Raw genomic sequence first — 25,535 nt, forward strand, 5'->3', positions numbered from 1 at the left:
CCAGGGAAGGACCTCGGACGTGGCCGGCCCACTCTGTCGCCAGGAAACTTGCCCGGCCGGTCAGCCAGCGCGACCCCGTAGCCCAGATGTGTGACGCCGGTTGCCCTTTACTTCCTGGTTACGAAATAAACAAGCACCGGCAAACGTCGCCTCAAAGCCACCCTCCGCTGCTGAAGGGGGCGCTGCTGAGCGCCGGCCGGAACCGCTGGTCCGGGCTGCGGTGGGTCCGTGCCGCTGAGACGGACGGACAGGAAATAGGTCTGGGTAGGCCGGAGGGAGGGAAGGAAGGGGATGTGGGACTGGCGGCGGGATGATGAGCACCAAGCAGGTGACGTGCAGGTACTGAGCCTCTTAATCTTGGGGCTGTCGGGTTTGAGGGCTTTGAGCCTGGCCGGGGCCTTTAGGGTGAGGGTGCAGGAAGCGGGGGTATCGGGCGCTGCTGTCAGCACGGAGGCCCGGAGCCAGGACTTCTCTCCCACCCGGGTTCAGTTTGCCCCGCAGATTACCGTGACCCTGTGCCTTGACTCTGAGGCATTTCCTTCCATCGTGAATATTCAGTGTTTTTTTTTGTCTGCCGCCTGCTGGAAATGATAAATTCTTCTGTGGATTTGTTTACGAGGATGTTTACTGAATGAGTTCTCGGGTCTTATTTGGCATTACAAACTTGCATTGAGGCTGTGCCCAAAAACAAAACCCGCAAGTTCAGCTCTCTGATCCAGTTCAGTCTATAGGTTTCTACTTTGACATCGCCTGCCCCTGCCCTCATGGCAATCCTCTTGTGCTTCAATCTTCGTTGAAGCACTTCGCGATCTTAGATGCTTACGAACACTGCATCATTTGTGAACTTAAGCTTTTCAAAACTGTTGATGTTCAAATCACATTCTGTTTCTCAGTCTGGTGACCTATTAGAGTTAAGTGCACCAAGTTCCTCAGAGTTCGCATCACGGATGACCTCACTTGGTCCCTTAGTGTCACCTCCCTGAACAAGAAGGCACAGCTGTGCCTCCACTTCCTAAGAAGATCGAGGCAAGAAAGGCCTCCCCCCGCCCCCACCATCTTAACTGTGTTTTACAGGAGCGCAATTGCGAGTGCACGGACAAGTTGCATCTCCATCTGGTATGGGAGCAGTCGAGCATCGGATCAGACGTCCTACAAAGGACTGTGAGAACAGCTGAGAAGATCATGGGGTCTCTCATCGGACACTTATCAAGAGCGCTGTGCATGCAGGGCCCTTAGTGTTATTAAGGATCCCGGCCTTCCATCCGGCATCCTCTTTTACTTTCTACCATCAGGCAGGAGACACCGATGCATAAAGACAAGAACGGATAGGATGAGAAACGGTTTCTTCCTCCAGACCATTAGGCTTCTGAACTCCCGCATCGAATTGGAAGTGTCACTGGTTAATCTGTTCCGTTAATACTAATGCACTTTAGTTTGTTAGCTATGTGTGATTCATCTGTAGATTTTATCCTTACCTTCATAAGTTATCATGTGTACTACTGTGCTCTATACCGTGGCTCAAAGAAACGTCTCATTTCTATATACATTATATAGTTATATATGTTATTTACATGTATATGGTTAAATAACAATAAACTTGACTATTGCTTTCGGTCTCCCAAGGCTTCATACTAAAGATTTTACCTTGGGTGAGCAAAGCTATTTAAAAAAACACATACACAAGCGAAGCACTGGATTTTGGTAAAGAGTTGGGTCGTGGAGAACTTATGCTAAAAGTAGGAATGTACCTATTGAACCTCGGTTGAGTTGCATGTATAGTTCCAGTCAAAAAGAAGTATGGAGAGACTGCATAAAATACTCAAAGAGTGCTAATAGTGTGAGACTCTCTGCCACAGGGAATGGTTGAAGTGAATAGGACAGGTGCATCTAAAAAGAAGTTAGGTGAGCATGTGAGGGAAAAGGGAATAGATGGTTTGGCTGAGGGATGAAAGAAGACAGTTCAAGTGGACCAGTATCTGAGCTATACATCCTACGTTACCTTATCTTCCAGTCTCAATTTTCACTCTCGTTTGTGAGTTTTGCAAGTTTTTAGACTCTCGGCTGACTTGATGACATCCCAATTGCTCCCTAACTTTCGCTGCGTCATAGTACAAATGACTGCTGGTCAGTTTAGTTCTGTGTACTTTATCCAGTGTAGTATCTCATGGTTGGACGAAGCAGAATTAGGCCAAATGACCAAATTCTACTCATGTCTAAAGGTAATGAGTTCTTGTGATGGCATCATTCTGTAGAACTTTTGTAGCAGTCTAAAACTTTTGTTGGACCCCACTTGGAGCATTGTGTGTGGTTCTGGTCTCCTCATTACAGGAAGGGTGTGAAAGCTTTAAAGAGGGTGCAGAATTAGTTTACCAGGACGCTGCTTTAAGGAGACGTTGGGTTGTTTTCTCTGAGTGTCAGAGGCTGAAGAGACAACTGATATGGGTTTATAAAGTTATGAAAGGTGAGATAGGGGAGAAATGTCAAATACCAGAGGGCAAAGGTGTAGGTGAGAGGAAACAAGGGAGAAAAGTTTAATGGAAATTTCGTACTCAGAATGGAATATCTTGAATATGTTGCCCCGGTGAGAGTGGGAAAAAAAGTGGTGGTTAAGAGGCTTCTGGATAGGCAAATGAAGATGGAGCGATATCATGTACAGACAGAACGGATTCGTTTCATATGGATCGCAAACATTGTGGGTTGAAGGATTTGTTCCTGTTCTATTTGTGAAGGTGTTCCACTTGTGCAAAGTCTGTATTGTATACTTTTTGCAGTCAGATTCAGTTTTAGTTATCACTCTTGCATTGAAACATACAGTAAGACACATCGTGGTAACAGCCAACATACCCAAGGACGTGCTGGGCGCAGCATGCCAGTGTTGATACATAGTGGCACCAGCATTGTATTCCCTCTTTGTTCAGCAGACACCCTCCCACCTCCAATCCTCACACATACAGACACGCCTCCAACCTCAGGACAGGCTGCCTCCAGGCCTGCAATCCTTGGCCCTGATCTCTCAGATTTGTATACCTCAGGCCTCCGACCTTCAGTTCCTGGCCCGGACTTGCAGACTAGGCCTTTCAGCATCTATCTTTGGACTCACTGACTTTGGTCTTCAACTTTTCAGGGCTTCTACCTCTGGACTCGCCAAGCTTTAGACCTTGACCCTCACAGCTCAGCACTATCTTGCCCCGAACACTGGCTTCTGCCCCGACACTTACTTTACTGTCCTGACCTCTAACATCCCCGTCTCTAAACCCCTAACTCCCGTGCTGTCTCCATCACTACAAGTGTGGTTCCCATTGAAATCAAAAGGTTTTGATTGCAAACCATTAATTTGTGATTATGAATCTTTGGATTAAGCCACAATAAGATTAAGATCTCAATTGCAACTTTAACACCAACATTTCCATAACAGTTTGTAGCTGATAAAGAGTCCTCGCATTCTATTTTAAGTCTGACTACAAACTGTTTATTGAGTTGTAAATGAACCCTTTATAATGAACCATTACCATATGCAGAAAGGTGCCAGTAACATCACGAAGAATCCCACACACCTTGCGCACGGATTTAAGGAATCAAACAGTCCGTGCGCAAGGTGTGTGGGATTCTTCGTGATGTTACTGGCACCTTTGCTGTTTGGACTGTTTGCTCCACTTCCATCAGGAAGGGCTGATCAACACCTCCACCCACTAACCCACCCCATCACCACTACTTTATTATTTCCTGTCAGAGTCACCTTGTGTACAGACACACCTGAACCTAGCATCACTTTATGGACATACAATCAATCTATGTGTATAAGCTATCCTATGTATTTATATTTACTGTGCTTTTTTATTATTGTGTTTTTTTGTGCTGCATCAGTTCGGCAGTGACAATTGTTTTGTTGTTCTTTACACTTGTGTACTGGAAATGACATTAAACTCTCTTGAATTCTTGGGGGTCTATATGAGAAGTTTGAGACAGGAATTACAAGAGGTGAAATGACTTAAATTGGAGGTGACATTTTTTCCTGCATATGAATGCTCTTGTAAGTTGCAAAGTGCAGCAGCAATTATTGTGTCATATTGCCATAACATTTTATTGATTTCTTTATTTGCAGAGTAGTTTTGAACTTTGTTCTTTCATTTCTCGGATAATTCTGTACAGTATTGCGTATAATTAATTTGAGATCAAAATGTCTTTTATATCTTTAATAAAGAAAACTTCTAAATCCCATTAAATATTTGTGTTTAGATATTTTATGCACGGTGTATGCCGTGAAGGAAGCCGCTGTATGTTTTCCCATGACTTGTCTACAAGCAAGCCATCGACAATCTGTAAATTCTATCAGAAGGGACAGTGTGCCTATGGAGACCATTGCCGGTATGTTTTTGTCATTTTGGTTTTTAATCCAGTAGTACAAAATTATTTTCAGAAGAGAATTGTTGGTTTATACAACTTTGAGCAGTAGTAACCAAATCAGATATATTTCCCTTTTGTAAATTGAAAAGAAAGTAAAAAATTTATCGTGTTCCCAAGATCTTCCTTTCTGCTTCTTCCTTGCTCTTTTCCCTTCCAAGTGATTTAATCTTAATCTTTTACTGTTTGCTGTTGGTAGATTAGGCCCTTATGATTAATGTTTGGTTGAGTTTTAGAGTTAGGTTCATACCTTTTGGTGTTTCCTTTTATTCGTATTAATAACAGCCATATTCTCGGGAGTAACAGCACCTCAGCAGCAAGACCAGAATGCATTCAGAAAGTTCCTGTATATTTGCATTATGAGATTGTGTATTGCGATCGTGTAGAACTGACTGTGCTCCTTACATGCTCCAGTATACAGTAAATGTGAGTTAAAGTCCAATTGGGGGATTCCAGTTCTTTTTCTCCCTGTAGCCATGTCAGAGTGGCCTCACCAGCAAATGTAAAGTTGGGTCCAGTGTTATCACATAGGCTGTGCTAATCGTTTTGACTACGTTCAGAACAGGTCATTATCAGGGTCCCGAAGTAAGTATGAGTCACAGCTGCCCAAGGTTTCCCTGCTCTTCTGATTTATAAAACTTTTCCAAAAGATTCCTCTGCTATCAACCTCTCCAACAAGTGACCGCAGAGATGTAAAGCTTTTGGGTTGCCTGATCTGAAGGGACAGCTGGATTGCAGAGACTGATGAAAACCTGGCTATTAAAAGTGACTGTTTCCCACTGTGCCTCCATTGTGAAGAGTAAAAGCCATAGTGGCTGTGTTTGCGTGTAGTTTAAAAATTCTGCCTTTTGTCCCAGTGGTGATATGGGCTACAATTAAAATGATGAGTTGCTTCTGGGCAATTGGCGCGGTGTGTTGATGGTGACTAACTACAGTTGTTCTCTATTAATAAGATATGATCACGTGAAACCACCTGGATGTAGAGCAGTGGGGCCAGTGATCTCGCGAGTCTCCTGTACACCCGTCGTTCACGATGCAGTTGCTGAATCTCCCACTGCAGAACAGACTGTGCCCGTCAGAGCCACTGAATCTGGAAGATGTAAAAGGAAGACACTGGAGCTGAAAGACCGAGGTGTGCCAAAACTGCAGCTCAGTATCCGTCATGTAGATGTTTAAACTTGAGTACTTTTGAACCAGAGCGATTTGAGAAATGTACTTAAACTAACTATCCCTCAAAAGGAGATAAATGAAATGAGTTTTATTTTTCCTTTTGATGTGAAGGCTGAAATTTGAGAATGCTGCAGGGATCCAATGATGCTGGGTTATCCTGTTTCACCTCGGCAAAGCTGTTTCATATATTTCACCCCTTTATTTTAGAATCTTCTTCCAAACCCTTTTCTGAGATTAGGTTTTCAGCAGTCCACCCCTCCTTCCGTCATGATGTACAAAATTATCCATAAGCAAGTTTTTTACCCACTGTGTCTTCCCGCCATGTATCCTCCTGACCTGGCAAATGGTTGCCTGACAGCTGAAGGTAGATAAATGAAAATTTTCTCCATTTAATCACTGGGAAGCATTAAGTTTGCCGTGTACTCTGCTCCCTTGCAGCTAATCCCATTCCTCTCCCAGCACACCGTCTGTATTTGTGACCTTGCTGTTGTAATTAGTCCTCAACTGAGCTTCCAACATTTTATCCTCCACCTGCAGCCTACTGGATAAAACTACTTCCCTTTAACCATATCTCAGTGTACGCGATATTCTCATTTTTCCCTTTTGTCGTACCCAGACTTGATTTCTCCAAACTCTCCCACCTTCTGTTTTTATTTCATAAACTTGAACTTATCACAAGTTGCTGCCCACAATGTAAGTTGCATTGTTCAAGTTACCCAACACCTCTGAACACTTAACTACCTTGACCACCAATGCCTTAACTTTAAATTTCTCACTTTCACGGTTTAAGTCCCTCTACTGCTCTCTCTCTCCCCTTCTCTATAAGCAATGTCAGTTCTGTAACCCACAAAGAACGTAGAGTTTGGACTATTAAACATCTTCTACAATATCTTTACCATAAAATTTGAATATCAATCTTTGGGATGTAGGGTCCACAATTGCCTTTTTAAAACTTTCCATCTCTCTACCTCTCTTCTCTAAGAATTTCTTTACAAATTTTTCTCTTTATTCAAGCGAATGTCCAGGTGTGGTGTCCTGTATTTATTCTAAAGTGCTTGGCCTTTTTAATACTTTATAAGGTGTTATGCAGTTGCCAAATGAATAAAGGTGGGTGGGGGAGGGGATAAAAAGCTAGATTATCCCGGTAGGTTTAAATGAATAGGACAAGAGTATTTGACCATTCATGAGTAAAAATAGTAATTCATCTGCATGGCAATGCATCAGGGTAATTTGGATGATCTTTCAGTGTATAGTTACTGCAGACTGTGCAGCAGAATTGGGATTAACCAGTGGTTCCAGAGGCACAGGTTTCTTTCTCTGTGAGAACTTAATGTGTGATGTAACTTCTTTTAAGTGCTTCAGAGGTTGAAAATATAAAGCAAAACCTATTTTGACTGTAAGATACATTTGTACGTGAAGCCACCTTCAACTGTTACAAAATCTTAAACTATTATGCTCTTTGGTTGTTGCAAGATTTATTTCTATCCACTAGAGTGAGCTAGAGTTCGTTTTTTTCATCAACGTTGATTTTTCAATGTGCAACTGAAAGTGTTTGCTGACATTATTAGTCACTAGATAGAAAAGTGTCTGACAAGGCACCATGAATGATGTTGCTTCTTTGCTGCAGACTTTTTATTCACTTGAGTGGGTCGGTGTGACTTTGTAAGGTAGATTATAAGGAAGCATTTTGTTTTCGTTCAGTATGAGAACTTTATTCCATCCCACAGCTTGGCCATTATGCTTTTTGTTTTATTTTCCATCAGTTTATTCCCAGAGTTTTGCTACCATTTTAGAAGGCAGGGCCTACAAGAGGAAGTGGGAGCAACAGAAAAGCAATTCGTACTTGTGCCATCCGCTCATTTTGTATAATTCTATAAAATTGCTTCTGTTCATAATTCACCATCAATTTTAAATGTGAAACCCTGGCATTGAAGGAATTCATACTAATGCTATCTGCTCATTTTCTATAACTCTATAAAATTGTTTCTGTTTGTAATTGGCTATGAATACTGAATGTGAAACTGATATTTTGAACATTTTTGTTTGTTGTGCTACTTCAGTTTTTAATCATCTTTCATGCCCCAACCTATGAAAGCAGGGTAAAAAATTATTTTCAGTTACATTTGTAATTGCATTCAGTAAAATAAGTTCTATCTGCTTGGAAAGATTTCTGATTTACTTACAACAGATGAACATGTGCTGTATCCACTGTGCTTGAAGTCAACAATGGAACTGGCTTTTGGATTTGTTCTGTCATGTTCTCCATATGATGGATGTTCTTGTTTACATATACATGTCACTTAAACTGAATGTTAATTGCATCAAGTTCCCACAGATAATCTCTTGTTTTTAAATTGCAGTCGTTCTTGCATTGCTCTCAGTTTACCTGTTTGTTCAATTCATCTCCTTGTCTGATACTGTGCAGAATTCATTGATCTGGCTTTCATCTTCTATGTGTACTTTATTTGAAAGATTAATTAGAAGGACTAGAGAGGAAACCTTAACAGTAGAGATTGTTTCTATATTCTTCAATGTCTGTTATACATGATCACTTCAACTTGTAAATGCATTTCACACTACAATTTTTTTGGGGGGTTCTTATTCTCCTCTTTAGACCTTTGCAACCGAACAGCAGAAAAATCTAAATTGTTTCCTTTCCCACCGTCTTACTGCAACACTACGAAGACTACGCCGCACTTCCCTGACTCGGCAGCTTTTGCTGATGAAGATGTTGAAGTGAGGCCACCGTCATATTTGGACGCAGTTCGCAGGGGACTGAGTGTTTCAGAAGTAGCAGATTGCAGTGATTATGCACAGCAGCTGTGCCCTTTTGCACTAGCGGGTGAATGTCATTATGGCGACAGCTGTTTGTACCTTCATGGAGATGTGTGTGAAGTATGTGAACTTAAAGTACTGCATCCAACTGACCTCGAGCAACGTAAAGCACATGAGCAGGCAAGTATATGTCAAAGCAATGTGCCTTTCAGTGACCTGAAAGGATGTACTGTTTAATCTTACAGACTCAGTAGCTCGTTTTAGTTCTTGCTACCTTCGTACTTTAATCAATCCTTAAATCACGTGTAAGTTTAATATGCTTTGAAGCTTTATGAACTAAAACTATTTAAGTCTCACTTCAAAGTGTGGTTTTAATAAAATTGCATTTAAGATGCTGAAAGTGGCATTTTTCTTATTAAATAATGGTCTCTTAGAATGATTGTTTTTACAACTACACAGATTTTGATGTTTCTGATCACTATTAATATAAAACGTGCTGTGTCCAGGTGATGCCTATGGCATATTTTGGGTTACTTTCAGTTTTATAATTTCTTGCTAAGAGCTGAACTGTTATGAAAACTGCAAATTGTGAAACATCATACTAAATCGTAAGAGTTCTGCTTTATTACAAATTGAGAGAGAAAAAATGTCACATTTTGGAATATTCCAAAGCATTTAATGACTAATGAAATACTTTTGAAATGTAAATCTGATTTAAGAAAGCATGGCAACAATCCCAAGTGCAGCAAAAATTCCAGTTACGGTAGAGAGATGAATAGATTTTTTTAAAGAGATTTTTGGTGAAGCATAACTTTGCCTAAAATATCTGAATTTTGCTGCTCATGTTAAAACAGTGGAATGTCATACTTTACACCCACAAAGAAGGGGGTGGGTGTGGTCTGCATTTATCATTCAGCAGAACAGATCCATGTGATCCAAGATTAAAACCTCAAATATGCAAATTCTAGCTCACGATTTTTTGAGCAGATATGAGAGTACATCACTGTGCCAAAGCTGACATCTTAAATTTTGTTTATGTTTTTATATCCTGTAGTTGAAGTGTAGAAGGCTTTCAAAAGACTATAATTGAACAATTCTAATAGACTTGCAATACAGAGTATATTAGGTGATTGATAAGTGAGTGAGTTGGTACTGAGATCAGCACTTCCTCGTCTTTCTTCATTTAGATTGTTCCCTGTTCACTGATATCTTTTCAAAACTTTACTACAAGTAAACTGACATTGCATCTTGATTAACTGAGTCTTAAGAGAACTTTCCTGAATTAACTTTTATGAAGTGCAGAAAACCCACTACCTAGTCACTCAATACCGCTGTCGGTTTATCCAATATGCTGAATGTGACCTGTTGCTGACAGTTGTGTTTCTGTTGCAATCAGATGTGTCTCATTGCATTTGAACAAGACATGGAGAAAGCCTTCGCTATACAAAAGAGTCAAGATAAAGTCTGTAATATTTGTATGGAGATAGTCTATGAGAAAGTGATACCATCTGAGAGAAGATTTGGAATTCTTTCTGACTGTATTCACCCATATTGTCTGTCCTGCATTCGACAGTGGAGATGTGCAAAGCAGTTTGAGAATAAAATAATCAAGTGAGTGTGTAACTGGCTTTTATGGATTGCTAAGAGGCAATTTTCAACACTGGTACACCTATAAACATTGCTGTCTAGAGCAAATGAATGGATCAGTAAGGTGAAGATTTAGTGAGTGAAGTGGGGAGATTACCTTGAACAAATCACAGTTTACTATTTTTTAAGTATTTGTTGTGTGTGTTTAGGGGGAAGTCCTGGTATAAATATTTTTTAAAAAATCATCCTTGCTTTATTTATAGTGTGTGGGCTTTCATTAGGGGGATTGAGTTCAAGAGCCACAAGGTAACGTTGCAACTCAGTAAGACTCTGGTTAGACCACACATGGAATATTGTGTTCAGTTCTTGCCACCTCATTATGAAAAGAATGTAGAAGCTTTAGAGTGGGTGCAGAGCATGGACACAAGAAAATCTGCAGCTGCTGGAAATCCAAAGCAACACACTCAGCAGACCAGGCAGCATCTATGGAAAAGAGTAAAACAGTCGATGTTTTGCCCTGATGAAGGGTCTCAGCCTACTCATTTCCGTAGATTCTGCTTGGCCGGCTGAGTTCCTCCAGCATTTTGTGTGTGATGTTCTGCCTGGAGATCAGTGACCAGTGATGCTCCTCAAGGATATGTTCTGGGACCCCTGTTCTTTATGGTTTTTATCAATGACTTGGATAAGGAAGTGGAGGGGTGGGTTACTTTGCAGATGATACAAAGGTTGGTGGAGTTGTGGACACGTTGTTGTAGGTTACAGTGGAACATTGATACAATGCAGAGCTGGGCTGAAAAGTGACAGATGGAGTTCAAAGTGTGGAATGATTTGCTTTGGAAGGTCAAATCTGAAGGCAGAATACAGTGTTAATAACATGATTCTTGGCAGAATAGAGGGATACATATGAAGAATTTATGAACATGGGGTACATATCCATAGATTCCACAAAGTTACCACAGAAGTTGATAGGGTGGTTAAGAAGGCATATAGTGTGTGGGCTTTCATTAGTAGGAAAATTGAGTTTAAGAGCCATGAGGTAATGTTGCAACTCTATAAAGCATTGGTTAGACCACATTTGGAATATTGTGTTCAGTTGTGGCCATCGTGTTACGTGAAGGATGTAGAAGCTTTAGAGGTAGTACAGAGGAGATTTACTGGGATGCTGCCTGGATGAGAAGGGCTTGTCTTATGAAGATGGGTTGAATGATCTTGTGCCTTTCTCTTAGGAGCGGAGGAGGATGAGAGGTGACTAGATAGAGGTGCACAAGATGATAAAAGGCATGGATTGAGTGGATAGCCAGAGTCTTTTCCCCAGGGCAGAAATGACTAATACTAGGTGACAGGATTGGAGGAGAGTATAGGGAGAATGTCAGAGGCAAGTTCTTTACAGAGAGTGCTAGATGCATTGAATGCTAGATGGGGTGATGGTAGGAGATACATTAGGGTCATTTAAGAAACTTGAATGGTATGGATGATGGAATAAGGGAAGGTTATGGAGGAGGGCTGGGCTAAATTGCTCTTAGAGGAGGTTAAAGTGTCAGTACAACATTGTGGGCCAAAGGACCTGTACCATGCTGAAATATTCTAATGATCTTCTATGTCAGGCTACCAAACTTTGTTCTCCCCCCCCCCCCCCAGGAAATACAGATTTCATCTTTTCCCTGTCTCTTCTAATAAAAATATTTTTAGTTGCCAAGAAAGCCAAGAAATTCTTAAGGGTTTCATCTTCTTGGTTTCATAAATGGAGTAAATTCAAGATAACTGTGTAATTGTATTTAGTTCTGTTTCAAATAGCAAGGATTCTATCTATCTAATAAATCAAAGTTACTCATAGAGCCCTTACAATCTCTCCTCGAGTCAAATCTTGCATCATGGTTATAGATCTGTATAATTAGATATTGAAAATCTCCTTTAGGTTTGAATATAGAAGTTCCTTGAGTCATGCAAATAGGTTTCTTATAAATAAAGTATTTATTAATGGTTACATGCCAGTGTTCTACTTAATTTATCATAGGTCCTGCCCTGAGTGTAGAGTGATATCTGAATTTGTGATCCCAAGTGCTTACTGGGTAGAGGAAAAGGAGGAAAAAGAGCAACTCATTGAAGCATTCAAGCAGGGAATGGGGTAAGGAGTTCTTGTTTCATGTAGTTGGTTACTAAACTATTGCTGAAGTAGATGGCCTATGTAAATGTATGTGTGTATAATTTATATATAGTATAATAAAATTGAAATAATTTAAAGTTAAATTTGCATTAAATTGTTTATAGTTTGCCTAAGTTAAATGTTTCTGGCCATTGGAATATTTGGCAAAACTTCACATTTCTTTAACTAGGAAGATGAGCATTTAGCTTTCTGTTGTATCAATTCCAGTTTAACAGAAGAAAATTAGGTTTTAATCAACTTGGAATCAGTTGTTTTTTCAAACATCCAACTGAAATTGCAGTTTTCTTACAATAAGTGACATTCCAGTGTCTGCACAGCAAATAACAACCCTTCAACAATGCCTTTTTATTTTTTGCTAAACTTAGTACCCCATCAGGGCAGTTAATAATGGAGCTACTCTGAACAGAAAAAAGCAGAGGTGGCTGTGGTGTACCTTGACTGAGGTTCTTGAAAGATTTATCATTCCTTTGAGTTTCCTTCTTCAATTTAGTCCATTTGTTAGAGACTTGATTTGTAACCTTGAAAGATTGTTCAAAGATTTTGCTAAATATTAATGTATTAACTGCCCCCTCCTAAATATATTCACTATTTTAATCATCAGTAAGTACACAACAACTTCTCGCTTTCTTCTGCAAAAAAAAAAGAACACCTAAAATCCGAAGTGTTGCTACATATCTATTCTCTAGAACAGGGGTTCCCAACCTGGGCTCCATGGACCTCTCAGTTAATGATAGGGGTCCATAGCATAAAAGAGGTTGAGAGCCCCAGCTGTAGAATTTTTAAATTTTATTTCAACTGTTGCATCTAATTGAGAATTAAAACCCGCCAGCGTTTTTTTTTTCTCCTTCTTGAAAACTTCTTGATACCAATACTGTATCAAAGGTAATTTGTAGAGCAGCCATCAGGGTATGAGGGGTGCCTCTATCATAGCTGGTCTATAAACAGATGTGGAAAAATGTTATTGACAAAAAACTAGGAGAGTACACCAAATGTAAGATCTAAATTGAAATATCCCATAGAGGATAAGGTTGCTACATTTAAATTTTATACTGCATATGTATCTGCTCCAAAGAGTTTGCTTTCTGTCAGAAAAGAAATCAAAGAAATCAAGAATTCAAGGAAATCAGGAATATGTTATGCTTGAGATAACGAGTGAAATCTTAAAAGTTCCATTAATTCATTAAGTTTAATTTGTGTAGTAAAAATTATTTTAGTGAGTGAAGGATACACACAAAATTGCATAGAAACAGATTTTTATGAGAATGCAAACTGAAATGGCTCTTAACCATCTCAAATTGTTCAGTTGATTTTCACTGTACTTTACATTAACTGTGGCCCAAAATCTAAACCATTGATATCCCTGTTTCAGTAAGTATTTGATTTGAGGTCATTTAAGAATGTTCTTATATCATTATGAAGAACTGTAAGCTTAACTGATTTGATTATATACTTTGGTACACACCTTATTTCTGCTTATTCACATTTTGTTTCATGAATAAACAGTGGGTGGAGCAAAATTGCAGCTCCACTTTTTTTAAAAAAATGAGCCCTTTAGCATCCTTTATTGTAAAACCCAAATTAATCAAGTTTATGAGGGAACAATATTTTCCACAAATGGTTCTTCTTAATTCAGCCAAGTAAACATTTATCATAATTCAACTACGAGATAGAAATTATTTCTGTCAAAAACATTGCAGGGGGTCAGAAAATTATACTAAAACTTAGCACCCAAATATATGGATGCATTTACACCAAACAGTATAAAAAGTTTTTCTAGATGTACCCAGTGGTTTACATTGATAGATTAAGGATTGTAAATGGCTAATTTATTTATTTCTTGAGATACAGCATGAAATAGGCCCTTACAGCCACACCATCCAGCACCCCCGGTTTAACCCTAGCTTAATCATGAGACAATTTACAATGACCAGTCAACCTACTAACCCGTCCATCTTTGGACTGTGGGAGGAGAACCACACATTCCACAGGGAGGACGATGTCGAAATTGAACTCCAGTGCTCCAAGCTGTAATAGCGCCACGCTAACGGCTACATTACCGTCGTTGACTAATCTGGAGTTGTGAACAACAGTTCAATCATGAAGGCTGTTTTTGAAAAACAAGAATACCAATACAAAATAATTGAGTGTGCTTTCTAATTCTTCTCTACTGTCTATTACCAGTAAGAAAGCTTGTAAGTACTTTGACAAGGGGAAAGGATCCTGTCCGTTTGGTGGCAAGTGCCTTTACCTTCACGCTTACCCTGATGGAACACTGGCAAAACCTGAACAGCCAAGAAAACAGCTCAGTTCTGAAGGCAACGTGAGGGTAAATCATCTCGATAGCAACTAAGTTTGTTTTTATAAATGTTAGCAGTTCTGAGTTAATTTTATAAAAATCATCTGATGAATCTTAAGTTTACAGTTAATGGATAGTAGTTGATTAACATACAAGACAAATCAGTGGGTCCTTTTCAGATTGCTGTTGTGTGCTTAGTGAGGTATGATGGATGGCATTGGTGCTTGAGCCTCAACTGATTCAACCAAGTGGACCAAATCTAACATTCCAAGTTTGCTGGCAGCAGCACATTAAGTGTGAATATAGGTAGCCATGAGGATGTAGACAAGCCAAGTGGGTGGGCAACAGCGAGGCAGATGTGGTATAATGTGGAAAACTTCAGGTATCCACTAAGTTGTGAAAAACAGAAATGCTATTGTTTTAAAACGATGACAGATTGGAAAGTGTTATTGGGAGTCACTGAAATCTAACATGTAAATTGAAAAGTCAGTTAGAAAAGCAAATACTGTTTCCCTTTATTGCAGAGAGGATGAGTAAAATACTAGTGATGCCTTACTAATTATACAGAGCAAAAGTGAAAGCAGATCCACAGTCTTTTCAAAAAAAAGTAGTTACTAAGAGTGCAGCCAAGGTTTAGTGCGTTTATCATTAGAGGGGCTGAACAGGCTCGCCTCTTCCCTAGAGTTTGGAATAATGATTTCGTTATTAAAAACTTAGTTTCTGAAACGAAGCAAAGAGCCCAGAACTGCAGGTGACTGTTTCTAAATAAAAGATAGATACTCTGGACTGAAATGGGGAGATGGAACAATTAATTTTTGAGCCAAAGTCCTTTTGGGTAACAAATTTCCATCATTGATTGCATTCAGAGGGAGCAATAGATTTCTGGAAATTAGAGGAATCGAATGGTTATAGAGCAGAAACTCTGAGATAAAGGAGATCTTGTTGAATGATGAAATAGGGATGAGGAGCCAAAGCGGCTCCAAATTATGTTTTTTGAATGCCCCCAAAGGAACTAGGTTGTAACTAACTTGGAACCATCTAGCTGAGCGTACCAAAGATCAGATAAATCAGAATGACCACCTTCTGTGTGGGTTAGTCCACTTACAAACCATCGATACACCAGAGAGTTTGTAAATCAGATCCTGAGTACTTTGTAAACTTAGTCCTTGGGGAAAAAGTAAAGTTAGAAAAGTCCTTACATAATGTTTACAACAAGTTATTTCATAGCCTTTCTTCTATATTGGAGAACAATTTGAACAAAAAATACCAAGTAATGCTGTTTGTGTTTATTTTTTTTTAAACCTGCAGTTCCTTCACGCAGTGCGACTGTGGGATTTCATTGAAGAGCGGGAGCACAGGGATGTTTCCCAGCATGCAGGAGAAGATGAAGTGGCAGAGCTTGGTGATCTTTTCATGCATCTTTCAGGAGCGGACGAGAACACTGTATCCAGTGAGAGCTAGTCTGATCAGCCTGTTTCTGTATGTTGTAAGGTGATTACAAACCAAATTATAGCTGCTTTTCCTGAAACTACAACTGATTCAATAACCATGGGAGCTTGGTTCAAAATTATGTTTGAACTAAAGTTGTTATAATGGAAACAAATGGAATAATGAAACTAGTTGAATCAAAATGGTATTTTGTAGAATTTACTGTATTTAATTGTAAACTTATTTATGGATTTGAAGTTTTTCATCAGAGAATATGCCACCCAATATAGTGTCATAATCTTTGGTAGTAAATTTCTTCCAGCTGTAATTTTAAAAGGAAATTGTTGCAATATTACCCATAGTGAATTACCTTAATGCTGTATACATGGTAACAAAGGAAAGCACTCTTTAGTAGCTCATCCATAACAGAAGCTGAAGAATATTTTCATTACAGAATGACTTTCTTCACCCATTTCTTGGATTGATAGTCTGTATGTTAGTGATTTTGAACTGGCTCCAGGCGAGTACCAGAATAATCTCAGATTGATTCAGTTTGCCTTTGTTTTCCCACTCTGAGATTACTATCTTCTGTGTCCAAGTTAATACTTGGTGGCAGTGTAATAAACCTGTTTCCCTCTACGAAATATTTTTGACCAAAGGAGCAGATAGGTCTGCTGTTGTCAGGCTAGTGTTTTTTTTTTTGAAACATGATTTTTTTAATCAGCCATCAGAAACTGCAATGAGAGGTTTGAAGTGATTTAACATTATTAACACTTTTCCTGGCTGTCGTGAAATAGACATTCATATGTGGGAACCTATCTTATTTCAAATCAAGTTGCTGTGTAGCCAAAAAGTACATTTTAGCATGACTGCACATGGTAGCTGAAATTATAGATAATATTTCTAATAATTCTTTGAAGTATTGAAGAAAACATGTATAGTACTATAAATCATAAGAAAGCTCCCAAACTTGGAAGCAATTTTTAAATTTTCTTTTAAGTTAATAATAGAAGCTTGGAAAAATATTAATTTGGCTATGGTTGTTGAAACTAAAGTACTAACAACATACAAGAATGTTGTCCTGTATTAAGTTCGATGAAAGATCAATATTTATGCTTCAAATTGGTTTTAATAAATCTAGGAAATTATGTTACCCTAGTTGCAAAGTGCAGATCAAATTCCAGGGTAGGAGTCAAGTCTGAAAGTGGTTCGGAAAGTGTAATCATGTTGAAGCTGTGGTTTAAAACTTATAATTAGGAAATTAAAGTACCCTATCACATGAATGCAAATACAGTTATATTCACAATTAGTTCCATTAGCAGTTCTCTCCAATTGCTACGTGGACTACTTTGCTGTGATAGGCAGCCCTTTGTATAACAGACAATCACTAAGCCCACTTTGCCATTCTGATTTAGGCAAGGGGTAAAACCTCAGCAAATGTTCCGACCAGTTTCCATAAATACTAACTTACTCGAAAGCCAAGCTTGCTTTATCTGGTGGTGGGATGTGTATTTTGTTGTATAAAGGTGCAACCTGAAGTTCATGCATTAAATATGTAAACTGTAGCCTTAATCATAGGATAGCATTGTGTTAAAGAATTGTTATGTCAGGATTAGTCATTAATCACACTGATTTACTGTTACAACATAAAATCCTTTTTATATATTTTACAAAGTGCAAACTCAAATGGTGAAACATCAGTATTAGAATGTTATCTCCCTCCCCCCAACACTTCCTGGTTCTGATGTTTCCTCAAATGATATTTAAAAGTCTATCAAACTGAAACTGGTTATGAAATTATCCTCAAATGCAGCATTGGTTTTATTGTACTCGCCAGATATTGGGTAAAGTTCAGTATTTACAGCTGCTTGATTTCTCCTTTGTATAGTAGTACTACTTTGAATAAAAGTTTCCTAGAGAAGTATATTTGCTCTTTGGATTGTAATAAAAAGAAGCAATTGCACTTTTACTGTACTTTTGCAGTTTCAGGATATTGTAGTTTAAAACCACTAATTAAATTCCTCCTTTACATACCTAAATTTGAAGTTCATTATACTGTATTCATCATTTTAAATATTCCATTATTGTTCAATTACAAAAAAAGTTTGATACATTTCTAAATCTAGTAAAGTTGTCTAGCTGGACCCAGAATTGTTCTTCCAGGTACAGCTCTGAATACAGTAAGCTCAAATTCAGATGGTAGTAAATTAATCCTTGTCATCTTTTCACCATGGTATAGTCTTTAACCAGTCTTTAACCAAACAGCTCTGTTTTTGCTACATACTTTTCTAAGCTCTGAACTATTCTACCACTGCATTGGTGCTGGCAAAGGACCAGTAGGCATTTCAAATTCTCTTTAATTCCCTATTTATAACCTGAGTTTCCACTGACTTGTTTCCCCTTCCCTACATCTTTATTAGTGTTTTATGAGTATTTTGGATCAATAAGATTAGTCTAATTTTTCATTTCCAAAGAAACAACTTCAAATATTTAATTACCAATCATGTCCATCGTGCAGCTATCTCACAGTAATAGCTATATCAAATCCTGGAATAACAATACTGTATTTGAGCCTCTCTTTACTTTGGTACATAAACTGTTTACTTCTGCCTCAGTATTTTATTAAACCCTATTTAACAAATATCCTGCTTTTCTTATGATACAAACTGTTTAGCTTCTCTTTAAAAGAAAATCTTTAATCTGTCAATTAGCTAACTATCTCTAATTGAACCAGTTCTGCTAATACCTCCTTCCTTACACTGTCCTAGAATGAATACCAAGAAATCAAGAGGTAAGATCTGTGTGGTTTTTTTTGGGGGGGGAAGGGAAGAGTACAGGTGGGAGGAAAAAAAAATCACATAGAAATTTAGAGGAGCAGATTATATTTTTTAAAAAGTGGTTTTGTTGAACATGGGATAACAATTTTCAACCTCATTTTAAAAGGGAAGCAAATGCAAACAAATGTAATATCTTCCTGTTTCTACTGGATTTTGTTTAATAGTACCTCAATAATCATCTAAACTTGTTTGGGATTTTGATGCAGCAGAAAATAATTACAGAATTTAACGGTTACCTAATATTCTGAATTGTAAAACCAAAAACATTGCAATTTGTACAGAACTATTTGCAAACCTTTAACTTATTAAAAGACACGGGTCTGGCAACAAATGTTCAGGTATCCAAATGGAACACCAAGTTATCTCCACTCATTAGCAAAACAAAAACAAACCTAATTATTTATGATCACTTCAAGACTTGTATTGCATCATAGTTCACCAGAGTAGTTCACCATTGTCCTCTGCACTTACTAACTCCTTTAAACAGGTACTTTTTTTTTTTGCAGAAATGATGTCTTTGTTAAAGATGTTGCTTGGATCATCCAGTAGCAGGTTATATTGTTCTTGTTGACATGTACCCTTCATATTTTCAGCTAATTTGTGCCAGTATAGAGTCTGAAGCCTGAGATAAGCATGGAAGGCAAATGAGACAACTGCCACAGCAAAGTTGATGTTGAGTCAATCGTTTGAGAATTTCTGGAGAAGGCTTCGTGAAATTTGCCAGGCATCCATATATCTTGTGAAATGGAGCGACTGTTACCTTATTAGTTACAACCTTAAATCTGATCAGTAGCAGCAGTCAGGTTTGATTGCTTGTGATCAGATGCTGCAAATTAGGCAGTTGCCTACGCCACCAAAAAAAAGGCACAGCTTTCTGCATTGTTCTTGACTGAAGATCGTTAGCAAGCAACTAATCTTGTTGACGTTAGGGTTAAAGGATTCAAGTCCTCCGTGTGTGCAGCTCGATGTAGAGAAGGTTCTGAAGCACTGCGATGGATTTTGGGTAATGAATGTTGTAATAATTCAACAGAAGATAAAATCTGTAAAAATGTCAGAACAGAAGATTAACAGCACTCATTTGTTGACACGAGAGATTAAATGTAAACTAGAGCAATATAACCTTGTTTACCATCTAGGCAGTCAACAATACAGTGGTATGAGCACTGAGTTCTCCAATTTCCAGTAAAGTGCTCTCCCTCTGTCCCTTTAACCTCTTCCAGATCTACCCAGTCCACAATCACCCTCTTTCCCCTCCTCCACCATCATCCACACACTCTTGCCCTACTTTCATCTGCCCTGTCCACCTTTGCCCCCAAATTCCATCCTCAACCGTCCTCTCCTATCAGATTCCTTTGTCACTTCCACCTACCAGCACCATTTCCACTCTCCTTCCACCACTCACAAGCTCTTGTTCCTCCCCCTTCCCTTCTTGTTTTTAACATTAGCCATCTCCCCTCTACTTTTCAGTCCTGATCTGAAATGTCAACTGTCCATTTCCCTCCATTGATACTGAATTCCAGCTTTGTGTGGGCTGTTACACTCATTTGGTAACCTAGTTGCAAGCATTTTATACAATTTAAACTTAAATATTGACAAATTAGATGAAGTTATAGCCAGAAGTGATCTGTTCTATCAATCCCCAATGACATAATTATTGCAGACACTAGAGGTACTGCAGGTCAACAGCAACACACACAATGTGCAGGAGGAGCTCAGTGGGCCAGGTGGCATCTATGGGTGGGAATAAACAGTTAAAGTTTCGGGCTGAAACCCTTCATCAGGACTGGAAAGGAAGGGAGAATAAGTCAGAATAAGGTGGGGGGAGGGAAGGGAGAAGTACAAGGTGGCAGGTGATAGGTGAAACCGGGAGAGGGGGAGGGGTGAAGTAAGGAGCTGGGAAGTTGATTGATGGAAGAGATAAAGGAATGGAGAAGGAATAATTTGATAGGAGAGGACAGAAGCCCATGGAAGAAAGGGAAGGGACGGGCACCAGAGGACAGTGATGGGCAGGTAAGAAAAGAAGGGGTGAGGGAAAGGAGGCGGCGTAATTACCGGAAGTTCAAGAATTGTTCAAGAAACCTTTCATGATAGAATAGTTCAAGGTCCTTAATCCACTTGGCTATTCAATAAAAATCCAATTACAAAAGTCCTGAACATACATCACGTCTGGATGTTGTTAATTGCAAAATAAAGGCAGGTCGCGTCTATTCTAGATGAACACACTCCTACGTCTTTGGATTATTAAAACAGTCTATCATTTAATCCAAGGGACTACCATAAACCAATAGGAGTCGTGTACTAAAAAGTTAATTGCATTCATCTGTAAAGCTCTCTATTTTTCATTCACTTTACTTTTAAATCAAGCCAAAATATTCATTTATAAGAGGATTGGAATAGATTTAGCACAGGTAAAGTGTAAAATGGTCAGAGTATCTTGGAGGATCTGTTCTGAGCTCAACATACTGATGCTATCGCAAAGGTGATACACCAGCAGCTCTACTTCACTAGGAGTTTGAGGAGATTTGGTAACTTCTATAGATTTATTGATGAAAACCATTCTGACCAGTTCTATCACAGCCTGGCAAGGAGGCTTCTGTGCAGAGGGCAGTAGACTCGTCCAGTTTCATCATCGGGTACAATCTTCCCCATCATGGATGAAACTCCTACACTAGAAGTCTATTTACTTCAGCATTGGGCAGAAATTGGAGGATATAGATTGACAGCTAAAACTGCATCTAACATGAAGGAGTCTTTTAAAGGCCGGCTGGTTAGAGTTCAGGACCAACGTGTTCCTGCAAGGATGAAAGACGGGGTAGCAAGGTTCAGGATCTTGGACGACAAGAGATTCTGCAGGTTTTAATCAAACAGAAAAAGGAAGCATTTGTCAGGTTTAGAAAACTGAAATCAGACAAGGCCCTTGAAAATAAAGGAAAGAGGAAAGAACTTTAACAAAGAATTAGGGGATTTGAAAAGGGCAATGAAGTGTCCTCGGTCAAGTATGACTAAAGAGAATCCCGTGGCATTTTATCGATATATTACAGCAAAAAGGTAGGTACGCAAAGAATTGGCCCACTCAAGTATAATGGAAGGAATTCGTGAACGGAGCCAGAGAAAATGGGTGAGGTCTTAAGTAATTAACATCAGTATTTGCCAAAGAGGAGCTAATCCAGGGAATGAAGAAATTAAAAAGAAATTGTGGGGTGTTTTAAATAAACATTATGGTGGATGTGCCACTGTGCCAAGTGGAATTTTACCACAGGATACAAAGGAAAGCTAGGAAGGAGGGCGCAGAGATCTGTGCATTCTCTTTAGCCATGGCACAGTGTCAGAAATCTGGACTGCAGCCATGTTGGTCCTTTATTAATGGCATTACATAGCACAGACACCAACTCGTTTCTGCCAGCCAAGAAGCCTATCTAAGCTATAGTCTCGTTGGCCAGAATTTACCAATCAGTATGAATAATTAGACATTATTATCCAATTATTATAATAAATGTCACTGGATAATTTCATCCCCATAATAACTACTGATGACACTTGCCCCTCATTCTCCAGAGTTCTATTACTTTTATGGGTGTGTGCCTCAGTTGTTGGAACGGAAAATAGCACAACTTTACAATTTTTCCTTGTAACAAAGTTGGGGAAATATGAGAATATAGAAATATGCCTTCAGAATGCAGTTATATTAAATGTTAGCTTAAGTAATGTGCTCATAAAATACTGACAATTCCTGTCTCTTCAAAGAAAGAGTTCTGCTGGACCTGGAAGACAGCGATCAGGACAGCCAGTGTTAATACAAACACGAGGAAATCTGCAGATGCTGGAATTTCAAGCAACACACATAAAAAATGCTGGTGAACGCAGCAGCGCCTGACGCAGGGTCTTGGCCCGAAACGTCGACTGTACCTCTAACTATTGATGCTGCCTGGCCTGCTGCGTTCACCAGCAATTTTTATGTGTGCAGCCAGTGTTAAGGATGTTTTACTCTGACCTTTTGGACTCTTATCTCCATTTAATTCATTTGAATACTTGCCTGGAAATAAAAATATGTCTGGGCAGTGAACATTTGCTCAGTATGTCAAAGTAAGTTCTCTCCCTTACCTGAGGAAAGAGAGGTCTGTCATCCTTGTTCCTGTTTACACAGTTCGCTACAAGTCTCTTCATTGCTTTTGGGCAATTTTTGTAGAGCTTGCTGAGGTCGGGTGTTAAAAACCCTCGGCCCACCATGAAAATAATCTAGATCACAAAGACAAATGTAAACTTTGCTGGCATGTTTTACTAGAGCAGAAACAAATGCAGAACGATTATTAAAATGAAAGGAAGATGTTTCCTGATAAAATCTTTAAATGAACAGAAGGGTGGAATGTGTGGGGTTGCTCTGGTTTATTTCCACAGTCTAAGGACATTCCGGTTGATAGGTTAACTGGTCACTATAAATTGTCCTGTGATTAGACTAGGGTTGAACCGTTGGGGGGGGGGGGGCGGGTGTTGAGGCAGCTCTAAGGGCTGTACCTCTAAATAAATTAAACAAAACTAATTTCCAGTTCACCAGCAGAAGTGGCACTAAGTGGCAAACAACAAACGGCTTTATTCCAACAGGGTAGGGGAGAAGAGCAAACTTTCAGATGGATCACTTCAATAATTAAATGTCTTTCTTTTTCTTTTCAATGTCAATGAAATAAGACACTCAGTAATCACTGATACAGTTCATCACAATAATTTACTAATATTCATTTGGAAAGAGTTATTAAAGCAAGAGAATGATATAGAAATCACAATTTAACTGAATTAATCCTTCTGCAGCTTAACATGATAAAATGTCATAAGGATAAAGTTCCCACATTAGTGTAACCTGTATTATCTGGAATTCCACGCGGAAGTATGCAAGGGCAGGATTAATTCCAGAGCAATAATGACATTTACCTGGAGTCCAGAACACAAGGCAACAGTTTCACGTTCAAGTTTATTGTCATCTGACTACATATATACAATCAAATGAAATAATGTTCCTCTGGACCACAATACATACCACACACAGCACATAAAGCAATGTACTACTGCAAGCAAGTTAATAGAACATAATTCAAAGTGTGCAGCACGAGTAAACAATAAACAGCTCGCTATCCCAGTGACAAGACCTCGGTGGTGGTGGGGTACTCATTAGTCTCTCAGCCTGAGGGGAAAAAGCTGTTACCCAGTCTGGCAGTCCTGGTCCCGATGCCCCTTTACCTCCTTCCTGATGCTAGTGGGTAAAAGAGATTGTGGGATGGGTGGTGGGGATCCTCACAATGCTTCCGGTCCTTCGCTCCTGGTAAATAGTGGGTGGGGGGGGGGGGGAAGAGACCCTGGCAATCCTCTTGGCAGTTTTTACTGTCCTTTGTAGAGGTCCTGTGGTCCGATGCCCTGCAGCTTCCGTACCGCACAAAGATGCAGCCAGACACGGCTCTCTCGATGGTGTTCCTGTATAAAGTTGTTAGAATGGGGGAGGGGAGTCTTGCGTACCTCAATCTCCTCAGGAAGTGTAAACACTGCTGTGCCTACTTGACTAATGAGGTGTTGTGGGTCCAGGGTAGGTCGTCGGTTATGTGCACACCGAGGAACTTTGTGCTCTTCACTGTCTCCATGGCTGAGCCACTGACATGTAATGGAGAGTGGCCGACCTGCGCCCTCCTGAATTCCACAATCATCGCTTTTGTGACAAGCCTCTCTACCTCCTCTCCGTATGCCGACTCGTCATTGTTGCTGATGTATCATCAGCCAACCTGATGATGTGCTTTGAGCTGGATCTGACAGTGCAGTCTGAGTCAGCAGCAGTGGACTGAACACACAACACTGGGAGCAGCAGCCTGGTGGAGCTTGAGATGTTGCCGCCAATTTGGTCTGACTGGGATCTTTCCATAAAGAAGTTCAAGATCCAGTTATAGAGAGGGACGCTGAGTCCCAACAAGGACAGTTCACCCACCAGTCCCTGAGGGATGATCACGTTACTTTACTTTATTGTCGCCAAACAATTGATACTAGAACATACAATCATCACAGCGATATTTGATTCTGCTCTTCGTGCTCCCTGGAGTACAAATCAATAGTAAATATTAAAAATTTAAATGATAAATCATAAATAGAAAAGGGAAAGTAAGGTAGTGCAAAAAAACCGAGAGGCAGGTGCGGATATTTGGAGGGTACGGCCCAGATCCGGGTCAGGATCCGTTCAGCAGTCTTATGACAATTGGAAAGAAGCTGTTTTCAAATCTGGCCGTACGAGTCTTCAAGCTCCTGAGCCTTCTCCCGGAGGGAAGACGGACGAAAAGTGTGTTGGCTGGGTGGGTTGTGTCCTTGATTATCCTGGCAGCACTGCTCCGACAGCGTGCAGTGCAAAGTTAGTCCAAGGACGGAAGATTGGTTTGTGTGATGTGCTGGGCTGTGTTCACGATCTTCTGCAGCTTCTTCCGGTCTTGGACTAGACACCTTCCATACCAGGTTGTGATGCACCCTAGAAGAATGCTTTCTACGGTGCATCTATAAAAATTAGTGAGGGTTTTAGGGGACAGGCCAAATTTCCTTAGCTTCCTCAGGAAGTAAAGGCGCTGGTGGGCCTTCTTGGCGGTGAACTCTGCTTGGTTGGACCAAGTCAGGTCATTTGTGATATTAACCCCGAGGAACTTAAAGCTTTTGACCTGTTCCACTTGCGCACCACCGATGTAAGTTGGGTCGTGCGGTCCACTACTCCTTCTGAAGCCAACAACCAATTCCTTCGTCTTGCTGACATTGAGGGATAGGTTATCGTCTTCGCACCATGCCACCAGGTTCTTAATTTCCTCTCTGTACTCGAACTCAACATTACCTGAGATACGGCCTACAATTGTGGTGTCATCAGCAA

General features: G+C 39.7%; 2 protein-coding genes across 5 annotated transcripts in view; one reads left to right on the forward strand and one right to left on the reverse strand.

The window, feature by feature from the left end:
• Nucleotides 1–236: 236 nt before the first annotated feature.
• Nucleotides 237–17,860, forward strand: mkrn2 (makorin, ring finger protein, 2). Its single transcript, XM_072280344.1, has 8 exons — nt 237–339; nt 4,237–4,365; nt 5,355–5,533; nt 8,186–8,526; nt 9,743–9,957; nt 11,948–12,058; nt 14,279–14,423; nt 15,702–17,860. Exons 1-8 carry the CDS (start codon nt 311–313, stop codon nt 15,852–15,854), a joined length of 1,302 nt encoding a protein of 433 aa, XP_072136445.1. The 5' UTR covers nt 237–310; the 3' UTR covers nt 15,855–17,860.
• The window catches only part of raf1b (Raf-1 proto-oncogene, serine/threonine kinase b), a 95,637-nt gene continuing 86,614 nt past the window's right edge, over nt 16,513–25,535 (reverse strand). For all 4 annotated transcript variants that reach the window (XM_072280342.1, XM_072280340.1, XM_072280341.1 and 1 more), the window contains exons 16-17: nt 22,760–22,894; nt 16,513–19,698 (exon numbers count right to left, since the gene is read on the reverse strand). In XM_072280342.1, the coding sequence (XP_072136443.1) occupies nt 19,558–19,698; nt 22,760–22,894 (276 nt within the window). In that variant the 3' untranslated portion in view covers nt 16,513–19,557. The remainder of the gene's footprint in view (nt 19,699–22,759; nt 22,895–25,535) is intronic.

This window comes from Mobula birostris, chromosome 16 (genome assembly GCF_030028105.1).
Source record: "Mobula birostris isolate sMobBir1 chromosome 16, sMobBir1.hap1, whole genome shotgun sequence".
NCBI classification, from domain to species: Eukaryota; Metazoa; Chordata; class Chondrichthyes; order Myliobatiformes; family Myliobatidae; genus Mobula; species Mobula birostris.